The sequence below is a fragment of the Carcharhinus amblyrhynchos genome, chromosome 8 (genome assembly GCF_965287045.1).
Source record: "Carcharhinus amblyrhynchos chromosome 8, sCarAmb.v2.hapA, whole genome shotgun sequence".
In the NCBI taxonomy this organism is placed as follows: domain Eukaryota; kingdom Metazoa; phylum Chordata; class Chondrichthyes; order Carcharhiniformes; family Carcharhinidae; genus Carcharhinus; species Carcharhinus amblyrhynchos.
This window is the reverse complement of record NC_137331.1, coordinates 33,164,594-33,184,138: the sequence shown is the minus strand read 5'-3', so window position 1 is coordinate 33,184,138 and position 19,545 is coordinate 33,164,594. Positions and strand designations below refer to the sequence as shown.

The 19,545-nt window shown below is 41.0% G+C and overlaps 1 protein-coding gene across 1 annotated transcript in view; it reads left to right on the top strand.

Annotated features, from left to right (window-relative positions):
* The window catches only part of nsmce2 (NSE2 SUMO ligase component of SMC5/6 complex), a 176,625-nt gene that overhangs the window by 49,255 nt on the left and 107,825 nt on the right, over window positions 1–19,545 (top strand). Inside the window, exon 4 of the mRNA XM_080194841.1 lies at window positions 16,702–16,855. Coding sequence (XP_080050967.1) covers window positions 16,702–16,855 — 154 coding nt within the window. The remainder of the gene's footprint in view (window positions 1–16,701; window positions 16,856–19,545) is intronic.

The window sequence follows — 19,545 nt, the reverse complement described above, 5'->3', positions numbered from 1 at the left end:
CTAGGGCTACTGGGGGGGCTTTAAACTAGAAAGGTTGGGGGGAGGGAATAGAGATGAGGAGACTGAGAGCGAGGAGGTTAGCTCCTAGGTAGAGAAGGACTGTAGACAGTATGAGAGGGAGGTTAGACGGGTAATGGAGAAGGGAAGTGCCCAGACCGAGGGTCTGAGGTGTGTCTATTTTAATGCCAGGAGTGTAGTCAACAAAGTAGATGAGCTTAGGGCGTGGATTGCTGCTTGGGGATGTGATGTGGTGGCCATTACAGAGACTTGGATGTCTCAGGGACAGGCCTGGGTACTTCAGGTGCTAGGATTCAGATGCTTCAGGAAGGACAGGGAGGGGGGCAAAAGAGGTGATGGAGTGGCACTGTTGATCAGGGACAGTGTCATGGCTGCAGAGAAGGTGGATGCCGTGGAGGGATTGTCTACGGAGTCTCTTGTGGGTGGAAGTTAGGAACAGCAAAGGATCGATAACTTTGCTGGATGTTTTCTATAGGCCGCCCAATAGTGACAGGGAAGTTGAGGTGCAGATAGGGAAACAGATCCTAGAGAGATGTAGTAATAACAGCGTTGTCGTGATGAGAGACTTTAATTTCCCAAACATCGACTGGAATATCCCTAGGGTAAGGGGTTTGGATGGGGAGGAGTTTGTTAGGTGTGTTCAGGAGGATGGATAAGCCTACGAGAGGAGAGGCTGTACTTGACCTGGTGCTGGTTAATGAACCAGGACAGGTGATGGATCTCTCGGTGGGAGAGCATCTCGGGGATGGAGGTCACAATTCTATCTCCTTCACGATAGCATTGGAAAGAGATAGGATCAGGCAGGCTAGGAAGGTGTTTGCCTGGAGTAAGGGCAAATATGATGACATCAGGCAGACAATTGGGCGAGTAAACTGGAAGGAGGTGTTCTGGGGGAAAAGTACTGAAGGAAGGTGGCGGATTTTCAAGGAATGTTTGACTGGAGCTCTGCACGACAACGTTCCGATGAGACAAGGAGGTTTTGGTAGGCCGCGGGAGCCGTAGTGCACGAAGGTTGTGGTGGACCTGGTCAGGAAGAAAAGAAAGGTGTATAAAAGGTTCAGAGAGCTAAGACATATTGAGAATCTAGAGGAGTATAAGGCTTGTAGAAAGGAGCTTAAAAAGGAAATTAGGAGAGCCAGAAGGGGACATGAGAAGGCCTTGGCAGGTAAAATTAAGAAGAATCCCAAGGCGTTCTACAAATATGTGAAGAGTAAAAGGATGAGAAAAGAAGGGATTAGACCTATAAAAGGTGAAGGGGGAGAAGTCTCTGTGGAACCGGAAGAAATGGCAGAGGTGCTTAATGAGTACTTTGCCTCGGTATTCACGGTGGAAAGTGATCTGGGAGGTTGTACCACAGGTTTGCGGCAGACTGAAAAGATTGAGTATGTGGGTATTAAGAAAGAGGATGTATTGGAACTTTTAAGTTCTATCAAGATAGATAAGTCGCCGGGACTGGATGGGATGTACCCCAGGTTATTGTGGAAGGTGAGGGAAGTGATTGCAGAGCCCCTGGCGATGATCTTTACATCGTCGATGGAGACGGGAGAGGTTCCGGAGGATTGTGGATGTGGTTCCTATTTTCAAGAAAGGGAACAGGGATAGCCGGGGAAATTACCGACCAATGAGTCTTACCTCAGTGGTTGGTAAGTTGATGGAGAGGATTCTGAGGGACAAGATTTATGAGCATTTAGAGAAGTTTAGAATGATCAGGAATAGTCAGCACAGCTTTGTCAAGGGCAGGTCGTGCCTTACGAGCCTAGTTGAGTTCTTTGAAAACGTAACTGAACGCATTGATGAAGGAAGACCGGTGGACGTGGTTTACATGGACTTCAGCAAGGCGTTTGATAAGGTCCCCCATGCAAGCCTTCTTGAGAAGGTGAGAGGGCATGGGATCCAAGGGGCTTTGGCCTTGTGGACCCAGAACTGGCTTGCCTGCAGAAGGCAGAGAGTGGTTGTGGATGGGTCTTTTTCTGCATGGAGGTTGATCACCAGTCGAATGCCCCAGGGATCTGTTCTAGGACCCTTGCTGTTTGTCATTTTCATAAATGACCTGGATGAGGAAGTGGAGGGATGGGTTAGTAAGTTTGCCGATGATACGAAGGTTGGTGGTGTTGTGGATAGTCTGGAGGGATGTCAGAAGTTGCAGCGTCACATAGATAGGATGCAAGACTGGGTGGAGAAGTGGCAGATGGACTTCAACACGGATAAATGTGTAGTGGTCCATTTTGGCAGGACCAATGGGATGCAGGAGTACAATATCAAGGGTAGGAGTCTTAGCTGTGTTGAAGAACAGAAGGATCTTGGGGTCCGGGTCCATAGGACTCTTAAATCGGCCTCGCAGGTGGAGGATGTGGTCAAGAAGGCGTATGGTGTACTGGCCTTCATTAATCGAGGGATTGATTTTAGGAGTCAGGAGGTAATGCTGCATCTTTATAAGACCCTTGTCAGACCCCACTTGGAGTACTGTGCGCATATCTGGTCGCCTCACTACAGGAAGGATGTGGAAGCTATTGAGAGGGTGCAGAGGAGATTTACAAGGATGTTGCCTGGATTGGGAGGCATGCCTTATGAAGATAGGTTGAGGGAGCTAGGTCTCTTCTCCCTGGAGAGACGAAGGTTGAGTGGCGACCTGATAGAGGCTTATAAAATGTTGAGAGGAATAGATAGGGTGGATTCTCGGAGATTATTTCCCAGGGCTGAAATGGTTGCTATGAGAGGACACAAGTTTAAGGTGCTGGGAAGCAAGTACAGAGGAGATGTTAGGGGAAAGTTTTTCACTCAGAGGGTGGTGAGTGAGTGGAATCGGCTGCCTTCGGTGGTGGTAGAGGCGAACTTGCTGGGGTCTTTTAAAAGACTTCTGGATGAGTATTTGGGATCTAATGGGATTGGGAGTTACAGATAGTTCTATGGCTTGGTAGGTATAGATGTGATCAGTGCAACTTGTGGGCCGAAGGGCCTGTTTGTGCTGTAGTGTTCTATGTTCTATGAAACTTTCTTAAAATTCACAAGGTTCATTTGGATATGATCATAAATACTGTAAAACATTACAAGAGCATAACACTGAAGGAACAGGACCATTATTAACATATCACAGTGATCAATTTAACTGCAGTACATTTTTCCAAGATGTCATTAACTTGAAAGATATATATTAGAAGCTATTATTTTAATTTTTTTCAGAAGACACCATACTTCCAGTTCACTCTGTCCTTTTAAATTATGAAAGTGACATAAGCATTTTTTGTTATCAAAGTTCTTCTGGTTATGTCATCACTCAAGCCATGGCACAATTTGTATGCTGTTCTATGGCAGGCTGGCACAGCATACTAATAAGGGATTTCTGGCAATGCCAAACATCTGAATGTTTGATCTGTATTACAAGGAATTGCAGAATTTAACTTGAAATGGGTGGTATCCTAGAATGTGTAAGATATCTCATCAGTATTATTTATTTTAGAAATAAAGTTAATGAACATTTAATTGTCCTTTGAAGAAGCGCCGAAGAATCGTACTGACTTGAAATGTTAACTCTGTTTCTCTCTCCACAGCTGCTGTCAGACCTGCTGAGACTTTCCAGCATTTTCTGTTTGTAATTGTTCTATATTTGACTGAGCCTTGCCGGTTTTATTTATGCTCATGTTCTGAGCAGTCTTAGTTGACCTTGCTTCAACTCTGCAGGTTCATCACAGTCTGTATTTATTTCCAAAGAAAACCTGGGATTATAATTTCTCTTCCAAGTTTGAAGTCGTGGTCTACCCTTAGTATTTTGCTTCCCACCAAGGAGCTATTTTTATCTTAAGATGAACATACAATGTCACTATAACATTTCTGCATTTATATTATACACAGATCAGGTTTTCTGAGGGCTGCAGATGTGTCTACTTTGTGTATGTTTTAATGTGGAGATATGCAGATTAAAGAACATTGGAATATGTAGCAATGTGAGGTAGAGTCTGTCGCCAAGCTAGCAGATAAATGACTTGGCTCTGATAATTGGCCATTTGCTGTTGATAAAAGAGAACTACTGTGGATGCTGGAATCTGAAACAAAAATAGAAAATGCTGGAAAATTTCAGCAGGTCTACGAGAGTCAGTGGAGAGAAAACAGAACTAACGTTTCAAGTCTGAAGGAGTCTTTGTCAAAGCTGGTTCATGATTTGATGATGATGTCCAATTGATAAAAAATTATAACTCGGTAAGGTTAATGAAAGATTGAAAAGTATTTTGAGGGCTGCTTGTTAGCAGTCCAAATGACTTATGAAAACTCCATGCAACTCATTGTTAACTTGGTGATGCTATGAACATGTAGAAAAATGGATGCATTGGAGAAATTTCAGAAAAAAGCAAAATGAATAATGGTAGATCTTATGTCTCCAGGCTATGATGGGAGATTCAGAATTGAGTTTATTTCCCACAGGAAAAGCAAAAAGAGTGAATTCTGGAAATGTTCAACAGATCAATTAGCACCTCTGTCCAGAGCATTTTTTTTATTCATTCATGGGACATGGGTGTCGCTGGCTGGCCAGCATTTATTGCCCATCCCTAGTTGCCTGAGAGCAGTTGAGAGTCAATCACATTGCTGTGGCTTTGGAGTCACATGTAGGCCAATCCAGATAAGGAAAGCAGATTTCCTTCCTTAAAGGACATTAGTGGACCAGATGGGTTTTTCCAACAATGGGCAATGGTTTCATTGTCATCAGTAGACTTAATTCCAGATATTTTTTATTGAATTCAAATTCCACCGTCTGCTATGGCGGGATTCGAACCCGGGTCCCCAGAACATTAGTTGAGTTTCTGGATTAATAGTCTAGCAATGATGCCACAAGGCCATCATCTCCCCAATTTAGGTTGTGGATGCCACACAACACCTGAAAAATATTATAGATCAACTGTGTTTAAAAGGGCAGAGAAAACCTTGTACATATGCACAAGAGACAAAACAAAATGACTTTGAGTGCTTAGGCTGCTAAAAAGGAGTTGGTTAGATGACAACTATGATATTAGAATGAGCCAATACAGGCAAAATGAGAGATATTGCAACATAATTAAATTTAAAGATGTGAAAAGAAATATAGGTAAATTAGAGAAAGAGAAAGAGAAGTAGAAAGCAAGCAGAAAATGTTGGAAATAGTTGGCGGTCTGACAGCTAACTGGAAACTTAAGTAAAACAGACAAAATCTAAACAGTTTATTTTAATTGCTTGTAGATGTCAGAAAAAACCAGGTCATTTATTTCTGACATGAATTTAATTATGCCTTTGGTTTTCACAATACAGTAGCCCAAAGTGGTGTTTGACATGTGATTTAGGCAGTTTCATTAAGTAGTGACTAAACAGAAATCAAACAACTGCCATTTTAAGATGGCAGAAACCTGACATTATTAATTAGTTCTTGTAAATGGCAAATAATCTGCAAATTGATTTTACAACCAGGAATTATTGTAATACTGCCCTGAACTTTTTTTTTATGTTTATTATGATTGAATTAATTTCTGCATGTTTTTCTTTTATAGTGTCATAAAGTCATAAACTTTAAAGCGTGGAAACAGGCTGTTTGGCCCAAATTGTCCACGTGCCCCTTTTTTTAAACCACTAAGCAAGTCCCAATTGCTCGCATTTGGCCCAAATCGCTCTATACTCATCTTACCCATCTAAATGTCTAAATGCTTTTTAAAAGACAAAATTGTACTCGCCTTTACTACTACCTCTGGTAGCTTGTTCCAGACACACACCACCCTCTGTGTGAAAAAATTGTCCTCTGGACTCTTTTGTATCTGCTGCTGAATGCAATGTAATATTTGAAATCAGGGTTTGCACATTTTTGATGTAAAGATAGATTTGTTCAGGACCTGTCCCCAGGATGGGAAGATGGTAACCAGATGCCAGTCCTTGTTACACTACTGATCATAGTTCAGGTGTATGCAGCTAAAATGAGATGAAACCATTGTGGAGACATGCTAGTGCAAGTGACAAATGCTGTTTTCCAGATATCCCTGTGGATCTATCAACATATTCATAAATGTTGAATCTAGCATATATTAGTCATGATCATATCTTTCATCAGCATCACAATCCAGATGTCCTGTGTCCCAGGGTTTTCCATCTTCCAGCTGTCATATGAGATTAATTCAAATAACTGTAATTACTTACTAATAAGTAATCGACAGAAAATCACACAATTAGAATACCTATTTTTTTCAATATTATCATTCACAAATTAGCCAACTGAATTACTAAAATCTTGCCATTCCTTTGCTTGCATCATTTGTGCACAGCAAGATGTGGAACTTGTATAGCACCACAAGCAAATGATTATTCTGAAAAATAACTCAGTAAAATTACTTTATGGTTCATTCAAGTGTCCTGTGGAGCTGAAAATTCGGTCAGACTCTGACTACATCTATTAACAAATTGTGTGTGTGTGTCTGTAGTTGCATTGTTCTGGGTGATCTGAATCTGCATATAGATTTGGTGTGTCAAATTAGACGTTGTACAATAGAGGAGAAATTTCTGGAGTGTTTGCAGGACGATTTTCTGGACAATACATTGGAGCTCCAACATAGGAATAGGCCATCTTGGACTGGGTATTGGCCAATGAGAAAGGATTAGTTGGCAACCTAGTTGAGAGAGAACCCTTCAGTGATTATAAGACTGTAATATGTTAGAATTCTTTGTCAAGGTGGATATTGAGGTAGTTTATTCTGAGACCAGGGTCCTGATTTCCAATAAAGATAACTATGATAGTACAAGGCATGAGTTGGCTATAATGGATTGGGAAACTTTACTGAAAGGAAGGACGGTGGGCAGGCATTCAAGGAACAATCGGTCAACTCCAAAAGTTGTTTATTCCTATTTGGTGCAGGGAACTGTGGTCAAATGGTGGCTTATAAGGGAAATTAGTATTAGATTCAAAGAAGCAACATATAAATTGGCAAGAAAAAGCAGTAGACCTGAAGATTGGGAGCAGTTTAAAACTCAGCAAAGGGATTGATTAAGAATGGCAAAATAGAGTATAAAGTAAGCAAGTGGGCAACATAAAATCTGAGTGTAAAAGTTTCTACAGGTATGTAAAGAGAAAGATTAATGTGGCCGTTGCAATTTGAAATGTGGGGAATGTATAACGGGGAATAAAGAAATGGCTGAGGAACTAAATTCGTACTTTGCCTCTGTTTTCTCAAAGGAAGACAAATGTACCAGAGGTTCTGAGAAACATAAGTTATAGAGAGGAGCTGAAGGCAATCAGTATTAGTGGAGAAATGGTTTTGGGAAAGTTAATGGTATTGAAGGTGGATAAATCTCCAGGGCCTGATAATCTTCTTCCCAAAGTATTAAGGAAGTGGCAATTGCAAGGGCCTGAGAAATATTCCAAGTCATTTTCCAAAACGTTTTGGACTTTGGGATGGTTCCTGCAGATTGGAGGGTAGCTAATGTTAGCCCGCTATTCAACAAGGGAGGTAGAGAGAAAACAGTGACCTATAGACTACTGAGCCTAATGTCAGTAGTAGGGAGGTTGCTAGAGTCTATTATTGAAGATTTCATAGCACAACATTTGGAAAGCAGTGGTGCAATCAGATAAAGGCAGCATGGATTTACAAAAGGAAAATTGACAGATCTACTGGAAGTCTTTGAGGATGTAACTAGCAGAATGGACCAGAGAAAACTGGTGGTCTATTTAGACATTCAGAAAGCTTTCAACAAGGTCTCAGAGCAGATTACTATGTAAAGTTAAAGTGCGTGTGATTGCAGGTAGTGTCCTGAGTTGGATAAAAAGCTGGGTGGCTGACAGGAAGCAAAGGTTTGGAATGAATTGGTCTTTTTCCAATTGGCAGGCAGTGAAAGTGGGATAACGCTGGGATCTGTGCTAGGAGCCCAACTGTTCATGTTATCATGTTAATGATTTGGATAAGGGAATTAAATGTACTGGGGACAATTCTCTTGGCCTGCTACAGTGCTCAAGTAGTGCAACAAGCCAGGAGATGTAAGTGGGGGGGTCTGTAGTGGACTTGTGACCAGCTCTCCCAAGCAATGTTTTTCATTGTAATCAGCCTCATGTCGCAAATCAGCACGAAGCTGATTATTCTATTGAAATGTCAATTTCAATATGATTAGCAAGCCTGGGACAGTAGTCACATTAATCCTTGGCACTGCTGACTGGGCACTTGGCATTGCCCATTGGGCACTATGTAGTGCCAAGGGGTCAGAGCCAGAGGGGGCAGAGCCTACTGAGGGCAGGACTGATTAGTGGCGGTGTGGAAGTGGAAACCCTCTGCAAATGGGTTGTTGGGAGAGAGCGAGAGGAGGCAGTCGGTGTTGCACATCAGAGCGGTTGGTGGAGGAGGGTGTGATGGGAGTGTGGTGAGATTGGCTGCACACTGGGGGGTTGGGGCTGGCGAAGGGGGGCTGGTGATTGGGGCTGGCCTGTAGGTGTCAGGTAGGCGAGCAGTTGGGAGGTGGGTGTTGGTTAGGCCGGCAGTTGGAGTGTGGGGGCTGGCTGGCAGGTGATTGGGGGTGTGGGAGCGTTTTGGGTAGGCAGGTGATCAGGATGGTGGCTGCGGGGCGGGGGGGTCAGAGGTTGGCGATTAGGGGGTTGCCATTGACAGATTGGCACACACGTGGTAGCTTGCATCGTGTGCTGATACTGGCCTCTCCAGCGGGATGAAATCTTGTCCCCCACTTACAGCGTGAATCCCCCTGAGGTACTCTGTGATTCATGAAACTAAGTACTCCCAAAAAATGGGTCAGAAAAGTTTTTTTTGGGAAAATCAGCTCTATTATCTCCGATTTTGCATGTGATTCAAAGTTGGGTGGGAGGGTAAGATGTGAGGAAGGTGCAGAAATGCTTCAGCATGATTTAATTTTTGTCACCCTTTTTTTGGGAGTACTTAGTTCCATGAATCAGAGTACCTAGAGAATACCTCACGCTGTAAGTGGGGGACAGGATTTCATCCCAGTGAAGAGGCCGGCATCAGCATGATTTAAGTGGATTGAGTGAGATGCATGGCACATGCAGTATGATGTGGATAAGTGTGATGTTATCCACTTTGGTAGCATTAATAGGAAGAGAGATTATTATTTGAATGGATGTTAATTGGGAGAGGTGGATACGCAGCAAGATCTTGGTGTCCTTGTGCATCATTCGCTAGGAGTAAGCGTGCAGGTACAGCCAGCAGTAAAGAAGGCAAATGGTATGTCGGCCTTCATAGTGAGCGGATTTGAGAAACGTTTACTGCAATTGTATAGGGCATTGGTGAGTACACCTAGAGTATTGTGTGCAGTTAATGTGTCCTTTTTTGAGGAAGGATATTCTTGCTATAGAGAAAGTGCAGCAAAGGTTTATGAGGCTGATTGCTGGGATGGCAGGAGACATTAAGTCATTTAGGTTGTATTCATTGGAGTTTAGAAGGGTGAGAGGGGATCTCATAGAAACTTATTAAATTCTAACAGCAGATTCAGAAAGAATGTTCCCAATGGTTGGGGAGTCCCGAACTAGGGGTTATTGTTGAACATAATAGGTAAACCTTTTAGGACTGAGGTGTGGAGAAATTTATTTACCCAGAGTGTGTGGCATGAGGCCAAAATGTTTTGTGATTTTAAGAAGGAATTAGATATAGCTCTTGGGATTAAAGGGATTAAGGATATTGATCAAGGATATTCTGGGGGGATCAGGATATTGACTTTGACCAAGATAATGAATGGTGGAGCAGGATCGAAGAGTTGAATGGCATTGTGCCTGCTTCTGTTTTCTATGTATGTCAGTCCTAAATTTATTTGTTTGAATCTTTCCCAGAAAGCAGATGACCAGAGCTCAAGTCTCTAAATAGTGGGTTACTATTCATGATACCTGCGTCTATATAGAGTTGTGTGTCAGGCTATAGAAACAATCCAGGGCACAACATAGGAGTAGGCCACTTGGTCCCTTGAACCTGCCCTGTAGTAAGATCATAGCTGGTTTAATTTTAACCTCAACTTCACATTCCTGCATACCCCAACGACCTTTCATCCCCTTACTCATCAAGAATCTATCTCCTTCTGCCTTAAAGATATTCAAAGACTCTGCCTCAAACATCTTTTGAGGGAGAGAATTCCAAGGTTTCACAACCTCCTGAGAGAAAATGTTTTTCCTCAACTCTGTCTTAAATGGGCGATCCTTAATTTTAAACAGTAGCCCCTAGTTCTAGATTTCCCTCCGCTCAGGATCTTGTATGTTTTGATCAAGTTGTCTCTTACTCTTCTAAACTCCTTGCAGAAACAGCCCTAGCCTATCTAGCCTTTCCACATAAGAGAACCCGCCCGTTCCAGGCATTGATCTAGTAAACCTTCTCTGAAATGTTTCCATTTTTTCCTTAAGATGACCAATACTGTACACAGTATTTCAAATGTGGCCTCACCAATGCCCTGTACAACTGAAGCACAACTTCCCTACTCTTGTATTCACAACCCCTTGCAATGAATTATATTTTATTAGCTTTGCTGATTACATGCTGCACCTGTGTACCAACCGTTTATGATTCATGTACTAGGACACCCAGATCCATCTGCTAGATGTAAACAGTAGAGGCGAGTTTTATTCTATGCTCCCTTTTCATTATCCCTTAGTTAATCAAAATAATATTCCAAATTTACCATCTCCATTCCCTTAACCATATTATAACTGGCTTTAAGATCACCTTACCGATGCTCCCTTTACATGCTGGAAAGTTTATATTTCCCCATCATTTCCTGATATTGCTTATCTTTGAAGTTAGATTTCAGCCTTGTGGCTTTTGTTTGCACAGTCTAGTGTTTCCCTTGTGTCCTAGCAACCAAAGCTAAAAACAGTATTCCATGTGTAGTTTGAGCAGAGCACGATCTAGTTGCTTTTGATTTATTCTGTCCTGTATTCTATTGCGTTGCTGACAAAAGTTTGATGTATTGTTTGATGATTACTGCTGTGCAATGATTTTGTTTCTTTTGGATCCTCTTGCTTCGGACCATAGAACTTTCAACGATTGCACAAAAAATATTGGACAACAAAAAAAGAATTTGGAAGGCATTTTGATGAATTTCTGGAAACCTGACGGCTAGATTTTGCAATCGGGTTTTTCATTTACTTTACAAAGCAGCTATTGTGTGTGAACCTTTAATACTGAGAACGTATAGCAGAGCACCTCCTTCCGGAGCAACAAGTAGTTTAGTTGATCATAATTAGTTTCTAATAAAACATGTGCCCGTGTACCAAAGTTATTACATTATTCAGATTTGTTGATCTGTATTCGAGAAAATCAGAAAGCATCAGTTGATTTTTTTTTGATTGGTATTGTCAATGTTGCATGGGTAATGGGCACTTGAATCTTTCAGCCACCTCTGTTTGTGGTCAGACTGAACACTCAGATGTTTATAATTGGACTGTAGCAAAGCCTTGTGGTTGAAACCCTAATTCTGTTCTCTGTAATCCCTACACATTTTTAGTTGCATTCCCAAACAATACCACAGAAGATCTAAATATGGGTTCTGAGGCTTCCAAGCTTTAGCTTGGCATGCACATGAAACTTTGAAGCCAAAAGTTTTGTTTAGGAAGTAATTTTAAACTGCTCATAAGCGGAATAGTTACAACACATTAGTACTGTTAAGATCCTAGACTGGATCCACAAGTTTCTGGTGTGATCCCATTATGACTAATAACTTTTGATTAAAGTGGACAAAGTTTGAGATTCAACATACTTAATTAGAGAATAAAACCACAAGATTTCACAGATTTTGAACAAGAAAAATAAAATTTACTGCACAAGGTCAGAAAGATAAAACAGTTTACAATGTCAATCTTCTACATTAAATTGAGTTAAGATGGGGTACATATAAATTAACAGGCAAATTGTATGGAATACACACTGCACAATAGATGACAGATGCAGCCAAGATAAATTCCTAATAACTGCCCCCTCCAGATGCCAGTAAACACTTATGTCAGCCAATCTCATTGAGATCCTGTGTCTCACTCTCACAAGAGATTCTAGTCTTCCTCTTTCATGTTTCACCCACAGTGTTTGTAATTAGTTTGTTCCTTTTGCAGATGCAAATCTATATCAGTCCTGGGGCAGAGAGCTATTGCAATTCGTCTGGAAGCAAATAGCTATGGTGGATGAAGTGGCGGTGGTTGAATGTGCAAATCAAAGTCCTCAGGATGTGCGAGGCAAATGTTTGGTACTCATTCTCTTCATTGTGTTCAGGTAGTTTACTGCTAAAGAATACTCAAACTCCTGTTTTACCAAAGAGTGGAGCTTGTGCAATAGGTGAAGAAGTGGAAGAGGGGTAATCTTAGAACACAGGAAGCAAAGAGAGGGGTTTGGGTACGAGCCTTTGATGGTTAATGAAGGCAGAAGCAGTTTAGGCAGTAATCTTGGATAGGCTGACTATTGAGAAGTGCATTTGAGGGAGAAAAGAACTGAGAGAGAGCATGGTGGCACAGCGGTTAGCACTGCTACCTCACAACGCCAGGGACTGGGTTTGATTCTGGCCTCGGGTGACTGTCTGTGTAGAGTTTATACGTTCGCACTATGTCTATGAGTGTTTCCTCCAAGAGCTCCAGTTTCTTCCCACAGTCCAAAGATGTGTGAGTTAGGTTGATTGGCCATGCTAAATTTCCCTTTTGTGTCCTAACGTGTAGGTTAGGGGGATGAGCAGGGTAAATATGTGGGGCTAGGGGCTTGGCAGGACTGTTGTCAGTGCAGGCTCGATTGGCCTCCTTCTGCTCTGTAGGGATTCTATATGAGCAAGAAAATATCGCAAAGAGGTCAGAGACTCCGGATCATTAACATAATTTCTAGTTGTTTTATCAGTCAGTGTCGGCAGCTGTCAGTTCTGAGGTGCCTTTTGTATTGATATGGGTTTGGGTAGATCCTGACAGAGTTTAAATTGGCCCCATTTTTGTAACAGTGTGAGTATTGCCCACAAATACTGTTTTCCAGTTACCTAAAGCAGTGCCGTAAGTCTCTACCAATGTTATTAGATTTTATTTTGATCAGTTGGCTAGTTTACTAACTGAACCATCTTTCAATTTTGCTCTGCATCTTGCGTACAATTTCAGAATCTGGAATTTTTTTAACATGTTGTCTTTTCAATGTAACATTTAAAAAATTGTTTAATGTACATCTTTATCTTTCTTTGAGCTGATGAGCAAAGCTGGCCTGGAAGAGCATAATGAAGTCATTTGCTGTCACAGTAACTTTGTCACTAAAACTGCTTAGGTTTTAAAACTCCCCTTTGGATGTGTGAATTTGACTGTTTTCTTATTCACCATAAAAGTGATTTCTTGCACCTCAACCATGAACCTTTCTTTTCCCTTCAAAGGATTTTGACAGGACTCTCTCCAGCGTTTACTACTTTTATTCAGACTCCAGTATTTTGCTGATTTTATTTTTGTATTATGTTGCGAATATTGGGAGGCTAACACCCTGCCTTCACCTCTTTGAAGTCAACTGATATATTAATACATTCACATTTTCACAGTTTCGTGATACCCCCTTCTCTCTTCCCCTCATCCAGTATTCCACTGTCCATCAGTGTCTTCTTCCTCCGTTCCCTCCATTCTCTCTCTGTCCTGCCCACCATTTTCTATTGTTTGATGGAGTGGTAGAATTATGGGTTAAGTGTAGTTATGGGTATATTTGTATTTTTGTTCCAGATTAGATTTTTTTATGTTTATCATGTTCTAAATATTATTCTTAGTGGTTTATACTGAACTAAAACAAATTAATTGGGATGGCCATCATTTTAAGGGCTTAGATGGGGTAGAGTTCTCAAAATATACACGGAAAACTTCTTGGGTCAAGATGTAAAGGATCCAACAAAGGATGGCACAGTATTGGACCTAATTCTGGGGAATGAAGCCAGAATGGTAGGTGATGTGTTGGTGGGGGAGCATTTTGGTGCTAGTGACTACAACATGGTTCAATTCAAATTTGTTGTGGACAAAGAAATAGGCAAGTTGCAGAAAAAGGTTTTAAATTGGGAGAGTAGATTTAACAAAATATGGCAGTGTCTGGCCAAAGTAGACCGGAACAAGTTACTTGTGGGGAAATCTACCACGCGCGGTTGGGGGGTTGTGCCCGGTGTGCGCATTCAAAGATGAAGTGGGGAGGTATAGACCCAACATGTTTCCTCTGGGGTAATAGGAAGTGTAACAAACCCAGAGAACCATTGATAACCAAAGGCATTCAAGATGCAATGAGAAGGAAAAGAGAGGCTTTTAACAAGTATAAGGAAAGTAAATCTGTGGAAGCGTTAGTGGAGTACAGAAAGTGCAGGATGGAGCTTAAGAAATCAATTAGGAGAGCAAAGAGGTGATATGAGAAAGCTTTGGCTGATAAAAGTAGGGAAAATCTTAAGATGTTTTTGAAGTATATCAAAGGGAGGAGGATAACAGTGAAAGAGTAGGGCCCATTAAGGACCATGGGGAAAATTTGTGGGTGGAGGCAAAGGACATTGGTCGGGTGTTGAATTAATATTTCACATCTGTCTTCACCTACGAAAATGAGGAAGTAGTTATGGAACTCAGGGAGAGAGACTATGCGGTCCTAGAGCAAATTGTCATAGGGATTGACAGGTATTGGAGGTATTGGCGGGCTTAAAGTGAACAAATCTCCAGGTCCGGATGAATTGCCTCCCAGGCTGTTGTGGGAGGCGAGGGAGGAAATTGCAAGAGCCCTGACGGAAATTTTTAATTCTTTCCTGGCCACCGGAGAGGTGCTGGAGGACTGCAGAACAGCTAATGTAGTCCCACTATTTAAGAAAGGTTGTAGAGGCAAGCTGGGAAACCACAGATCAGTGAGTTTCGCGTCTGTGGTTGGGGAAACTACTGGAGAAGATTCTGAAGGAGAGAATCTATCTCCGTTTGGAGAGGCAAGGTTTGATCAGGGATAGTCAGCATGGTTTTGTCAGAGGGAGGTAATGCCTAACAAATTTGACTGAATTTTTTGAGCATGTAACCAAATGTGTAGATAACAGTAGTGTGGTTGATAACGTTTACATGGATTTCAGCAAAGCTTTTGACAAAGTCCCACAGGGGAGACTTATTAAGAAGGCAAATGCACATGGAATACTGGGTGATCTGATGAGGTAGATACATAATTGGCTATGCGGTAGGAGACCAGGCAGTGACAGGTGGCTGCTTCAGTGACTGGAGGCTGAAAGGCCTGTACTGCACTGTAATGTTCTAGTGACTGGTGGCATAGCACAAGGATCTGTGCTGGGTCCTCTATTGTGCGCGATTTATATAAATGACGTAGATGACTATGTGGGAGGGTAGGATCAGTAAGTTTGCTGATGACACAAAGATTGACCGAGTGATACAGGAACATAAAGATGAGATGGTCAAATGGGCGGATAAGTGGCAGATGGAATTTTATCCTTTAAAGTTTGAAAGGAGTAATTTGACAAGAACAGATAATATGAAAAGTCTGACACTGGGAAGTTCTGAAGAACGAAGGGACCTTGGTGTGCTTGTCCATAGATTTCTGAAGGCGGAAAGGCAGGTTAATGGGGTGGTGAAAAAGGCATATGGCACATGTGCCTTTATTAATCGGGGCATAGATTACAAAAGCAGAAAGTTGTATAGAACATTGATGAGGCCACAGCTGGAATACTGTGTGCAGTTCTGGTCGCCACATTATAAGAAGGATGTGATCGTACTGGAACGGGTGCAGAGGAGGTTCACCAGAATGTTGCCTAGAATGGAACATTTAGGTTATAAGGAGAGGTTGGATAGGCTTGGGTTGTTTTCTCTGGAGCAATAATTGAGGTGTTCAAGATTATGGGGAGCATGGACAGGATGGATAGGGAACAGCTGTTCCTCTTAGTTGAGGGGTCAGTTACGAGAGGACACAAGCTAAAAGTGAGAGATGGGAGGTTTAGGAAATAAGAGGTATTTGAAGAAAAGTTTTTTTACTCACAGAATGGCGAAAGACTGGAATGCACTGCCTGGGAAGGTGGGGGAGGCGGGATGTCTCATGTCCTTTAAAAAGTACCTGGATAAGTACTTGGCACATCATAACATTCAAGGCTATAGGCCAAGTGCTCACATGTGGGATTAGGTGGGCAGGTCAGAACCTTTCATGCGTAGGTACAGACTTGATGGGCCAAAGGGCCTCTTCATCACTGTAGTTTTATACGAAATTGAGTTGGGGAAGAAGGATTTTGCTTCGAGATCAGTGAATAATTGAAATATGAAGGAAGTATAAAATGACAAGTCAACAATTCTTCAGACTTGTGGTAAATTAAGTTCCATTTTAATTTCCAATTTTATTCCACACAATTCAAAAATTTATGACATTTGGAAATTGCGAGTCAAATTCTGTTTTTCTTGCCTGAAATGATAGGGTATGGAGGAATTTGTACCAGAGTTTTATGGATTGCATTTTATAATTGCATCTATTTACTATAAAGATGACAAACCAGTGACCTTGCCAAACCTTGAAAAACTGAGACTTAAGAAGTTGACTGATGAGAAAAAAATTGACTGATTGCTTGTTGGTCACGCAGGAAAATTTATCAGTGATGTATTGACGGCAGAATGCAACAATGCCAGAATTCTGGTCTATAGTATTTGAGTACTGATTATATGCAGATAATTATTAAAGGAGATTAAATTCATATGACTACGTGTAAAAACTACCTTACTCATTATTATTGAGTACATTTTCTCTCTCCTAGATAAACCAAGAGCGACCAGAACGTATGCCTGACTTGAAAGCACTAGTAGATAAAAGGTTTAATGAGCTGAAAAGCCTGAACAAAGATGAAGATCTAATCAAAAATGATAAATACATACACTTTAAAGGTCAGCTGAAGGAGATGAAAAGGCAAGGTAAGTGTTTTTGTATTTAAAACATCTGTATCATTGCTTGTAATTTATAATCTCATGTTGGAAATCTTACATTATGTTACGCTTGTTAAAGGAGTTACATACCATTAATAAAAATGTAAAACTATAATGCATAGCAGTTTAGTAAACATTGGAACATAAAAATTGCTGAATTAGAAGACCACAGTCCATCTAGTTAGCTTTCCATCATCTGGACGTTTTTGTTTCCATCTGTCATTCGTATGCCGTATTGCAAGCTAATGACTATCTAACGTTGATCTACGCTAATTTACTTAGATTGTTTGTAATGACAAAAAAGTCATTATTTTCCGCACTCATGATAGGTCTCAATTTTTCTTTTCTCTTCCTGAACTTCCCAGCCTGGGTATTAGGCATACTCTGCCCAACCTATTATCCATTCCGGTTCACTCCAGTGCTGTGGCTGGAGCTATGTTTCACACACTCAAGCCCGTACCAACTATTTTAACACAATTTCTTCCATTAATTTAGTGCCTGTTCTGAGTGCTTCAGCCCATTTTTCAATTCCTTGCCATTCTCTGAAAGCCACAAAACATCCCCATTCAGTGTCACGATGATGCCAAAGGAGATCACCATTGTTTTTATGCATATTCATATTAAAAGTCTCATTTTAATCTTTGGTTAGACTATCGCTGGTCCATAATGAGCTTAATTGGGTAAGAGGCAGAGAGAAGAGTCACTTGAAGCAGGATGGTCAGAGGATAGACCTTCCGGTGATTAAGATAATCCTGATTAAAGTTGCAAACACTGCAGCTTTTCAAATGGAAAATTAAAACTTGATCCAAAAACTGATTCAACAACAAGAAAAAATGTTAATGGAAAGCAATTTGGCAGTTGATAATTTTTTAAATCCCTTATTTGGATGTTGCACCATGTGGCATTTGCAACTTAATTTGTAATGATACAAGCTTTCATTTATGTTTTAAAAATTTGGACAACTTTCCTTAAGTGAGGAATAGAAGATAAGATGATTTACTCTTTTTTAAAATCCCCTCCAAAATTTTAAAGAACGAGGCTACACGCTTCTAAAAGTTAATTTTCAATGTGAGAAACATTGTTTATTAGTAAATCACACTGTTAAAATGATGCATGCATTGGAGTGAACAAACCATGTCTTTCTCTGGCAAGTTTAGTCAATATCTATGGGGAAAGAAGTGTGGGAAGTTCACTCAGGTGTACGTGAATGGTGAATCTCTTAGCGAGATAGCTTCTGAAGGTGCAGGACATCTCAGACAGCTATGTTCAACCCATGCAAATCAACAGAAAGAATGTGGAAACATTAATACATTACATCATGCTCATTACCTGTACTGCAAATAATCTGCCTTTGCAAATACTACAAAAAAAGATGTTTGTAGATTAACAAGGCATTGAAATCTTCCCAGCGTGGTTCTGTTGATGTGCATCGTAAACATAGATGCTTTACTCTGTGTGGTCTTGCACTGTGTCACTCAGGGACGTTTGTAACTGATTGGAACAACAATTTAATCAATTGAGATGCTATAATTAACTGAATGGCATTGCATACAATCTTCTCTGAAAAGTTTCTGTAAGATGTTCTGTGTTACAAATTGCAGCATGTGTGTATTGTTTTAATTGTGAGCCATTGTTATTCCATAAAGGGTTGAATGTGTTGCCTTGTCTTGTATTGGTGAATTATTTCCAGAACATTGCACCAACAAATCCAAGACTAATGATTGTGGAGGGAACAAAGAACAGTACAGAACAAGAACAGGCCCTTTAGCCCATCAAGTCTATACCAACACAGATGCCTCTCTAATCTAATACTTTATTGTCTCTATGTGGCCCATATCCCTCTTTCCCTGCCTATTTATGTACCTATTCAGATGCCTGTTAAATATTTTCATAGAATCTGTTTCCACCACTTCTTTTGGCAACACGTTCCTGGCATTCACCACCGTATGTGTGAAAAACATGCCCATTATATCTCTTTTAAACTTTCCCCTCTCACTTTCAATCTATGCCCCTGTGTAAAAGACCCTTCGATCCTGGGAAAAAGTCTCTGACTATCCATTCTATTGAACCTTGTCATAATCTTGTAAACCTCGATCAGAACTCCCTCATCCTCCCAATGCTCCAATGAAAACAATCCAACTTTGTTCAACCTTTCTTCATAGTCCATATTCTCCAAACCAGGCAACATTCTGGTAAATCTCTTCTGTACTCTTTCCAATGCATCAACATCGTTCCGCGAGTGTGATGACCAGAATTGTATACAATACTCCAAATGTAGCCTAACCAAAGTCTTGCATAGCTGCAACATAATTTTCCAATTCCTGACCGATAAAGGCCAGCGTGCCATATGCTTTCTTGTCCACCTGAGTTGCCACCTTCAGGGAACTGTGGATCTGCATGCCTAAGTTCCCCTGTATGCTAATATTTCTAAAGGTGCTACCATTTACTTTCCTTCTGCAATAGTCCTTCCAAACCACATCACTTTATATTTGTCTGGGTTAAATTCCATCTGCCATCTTTCGGCCCAGGTCTCCAGCTGATTTATATCCTGCTGTATCCTCTGACAATCCTCCTCACTATCCACTACTTCCCCAATTTTTGTATCATCTGCAAATTTACTAATCAGACCACCTACATTTCCCTTCAAATCAGGCCCCAGCACTGATCCTTGTGGAACA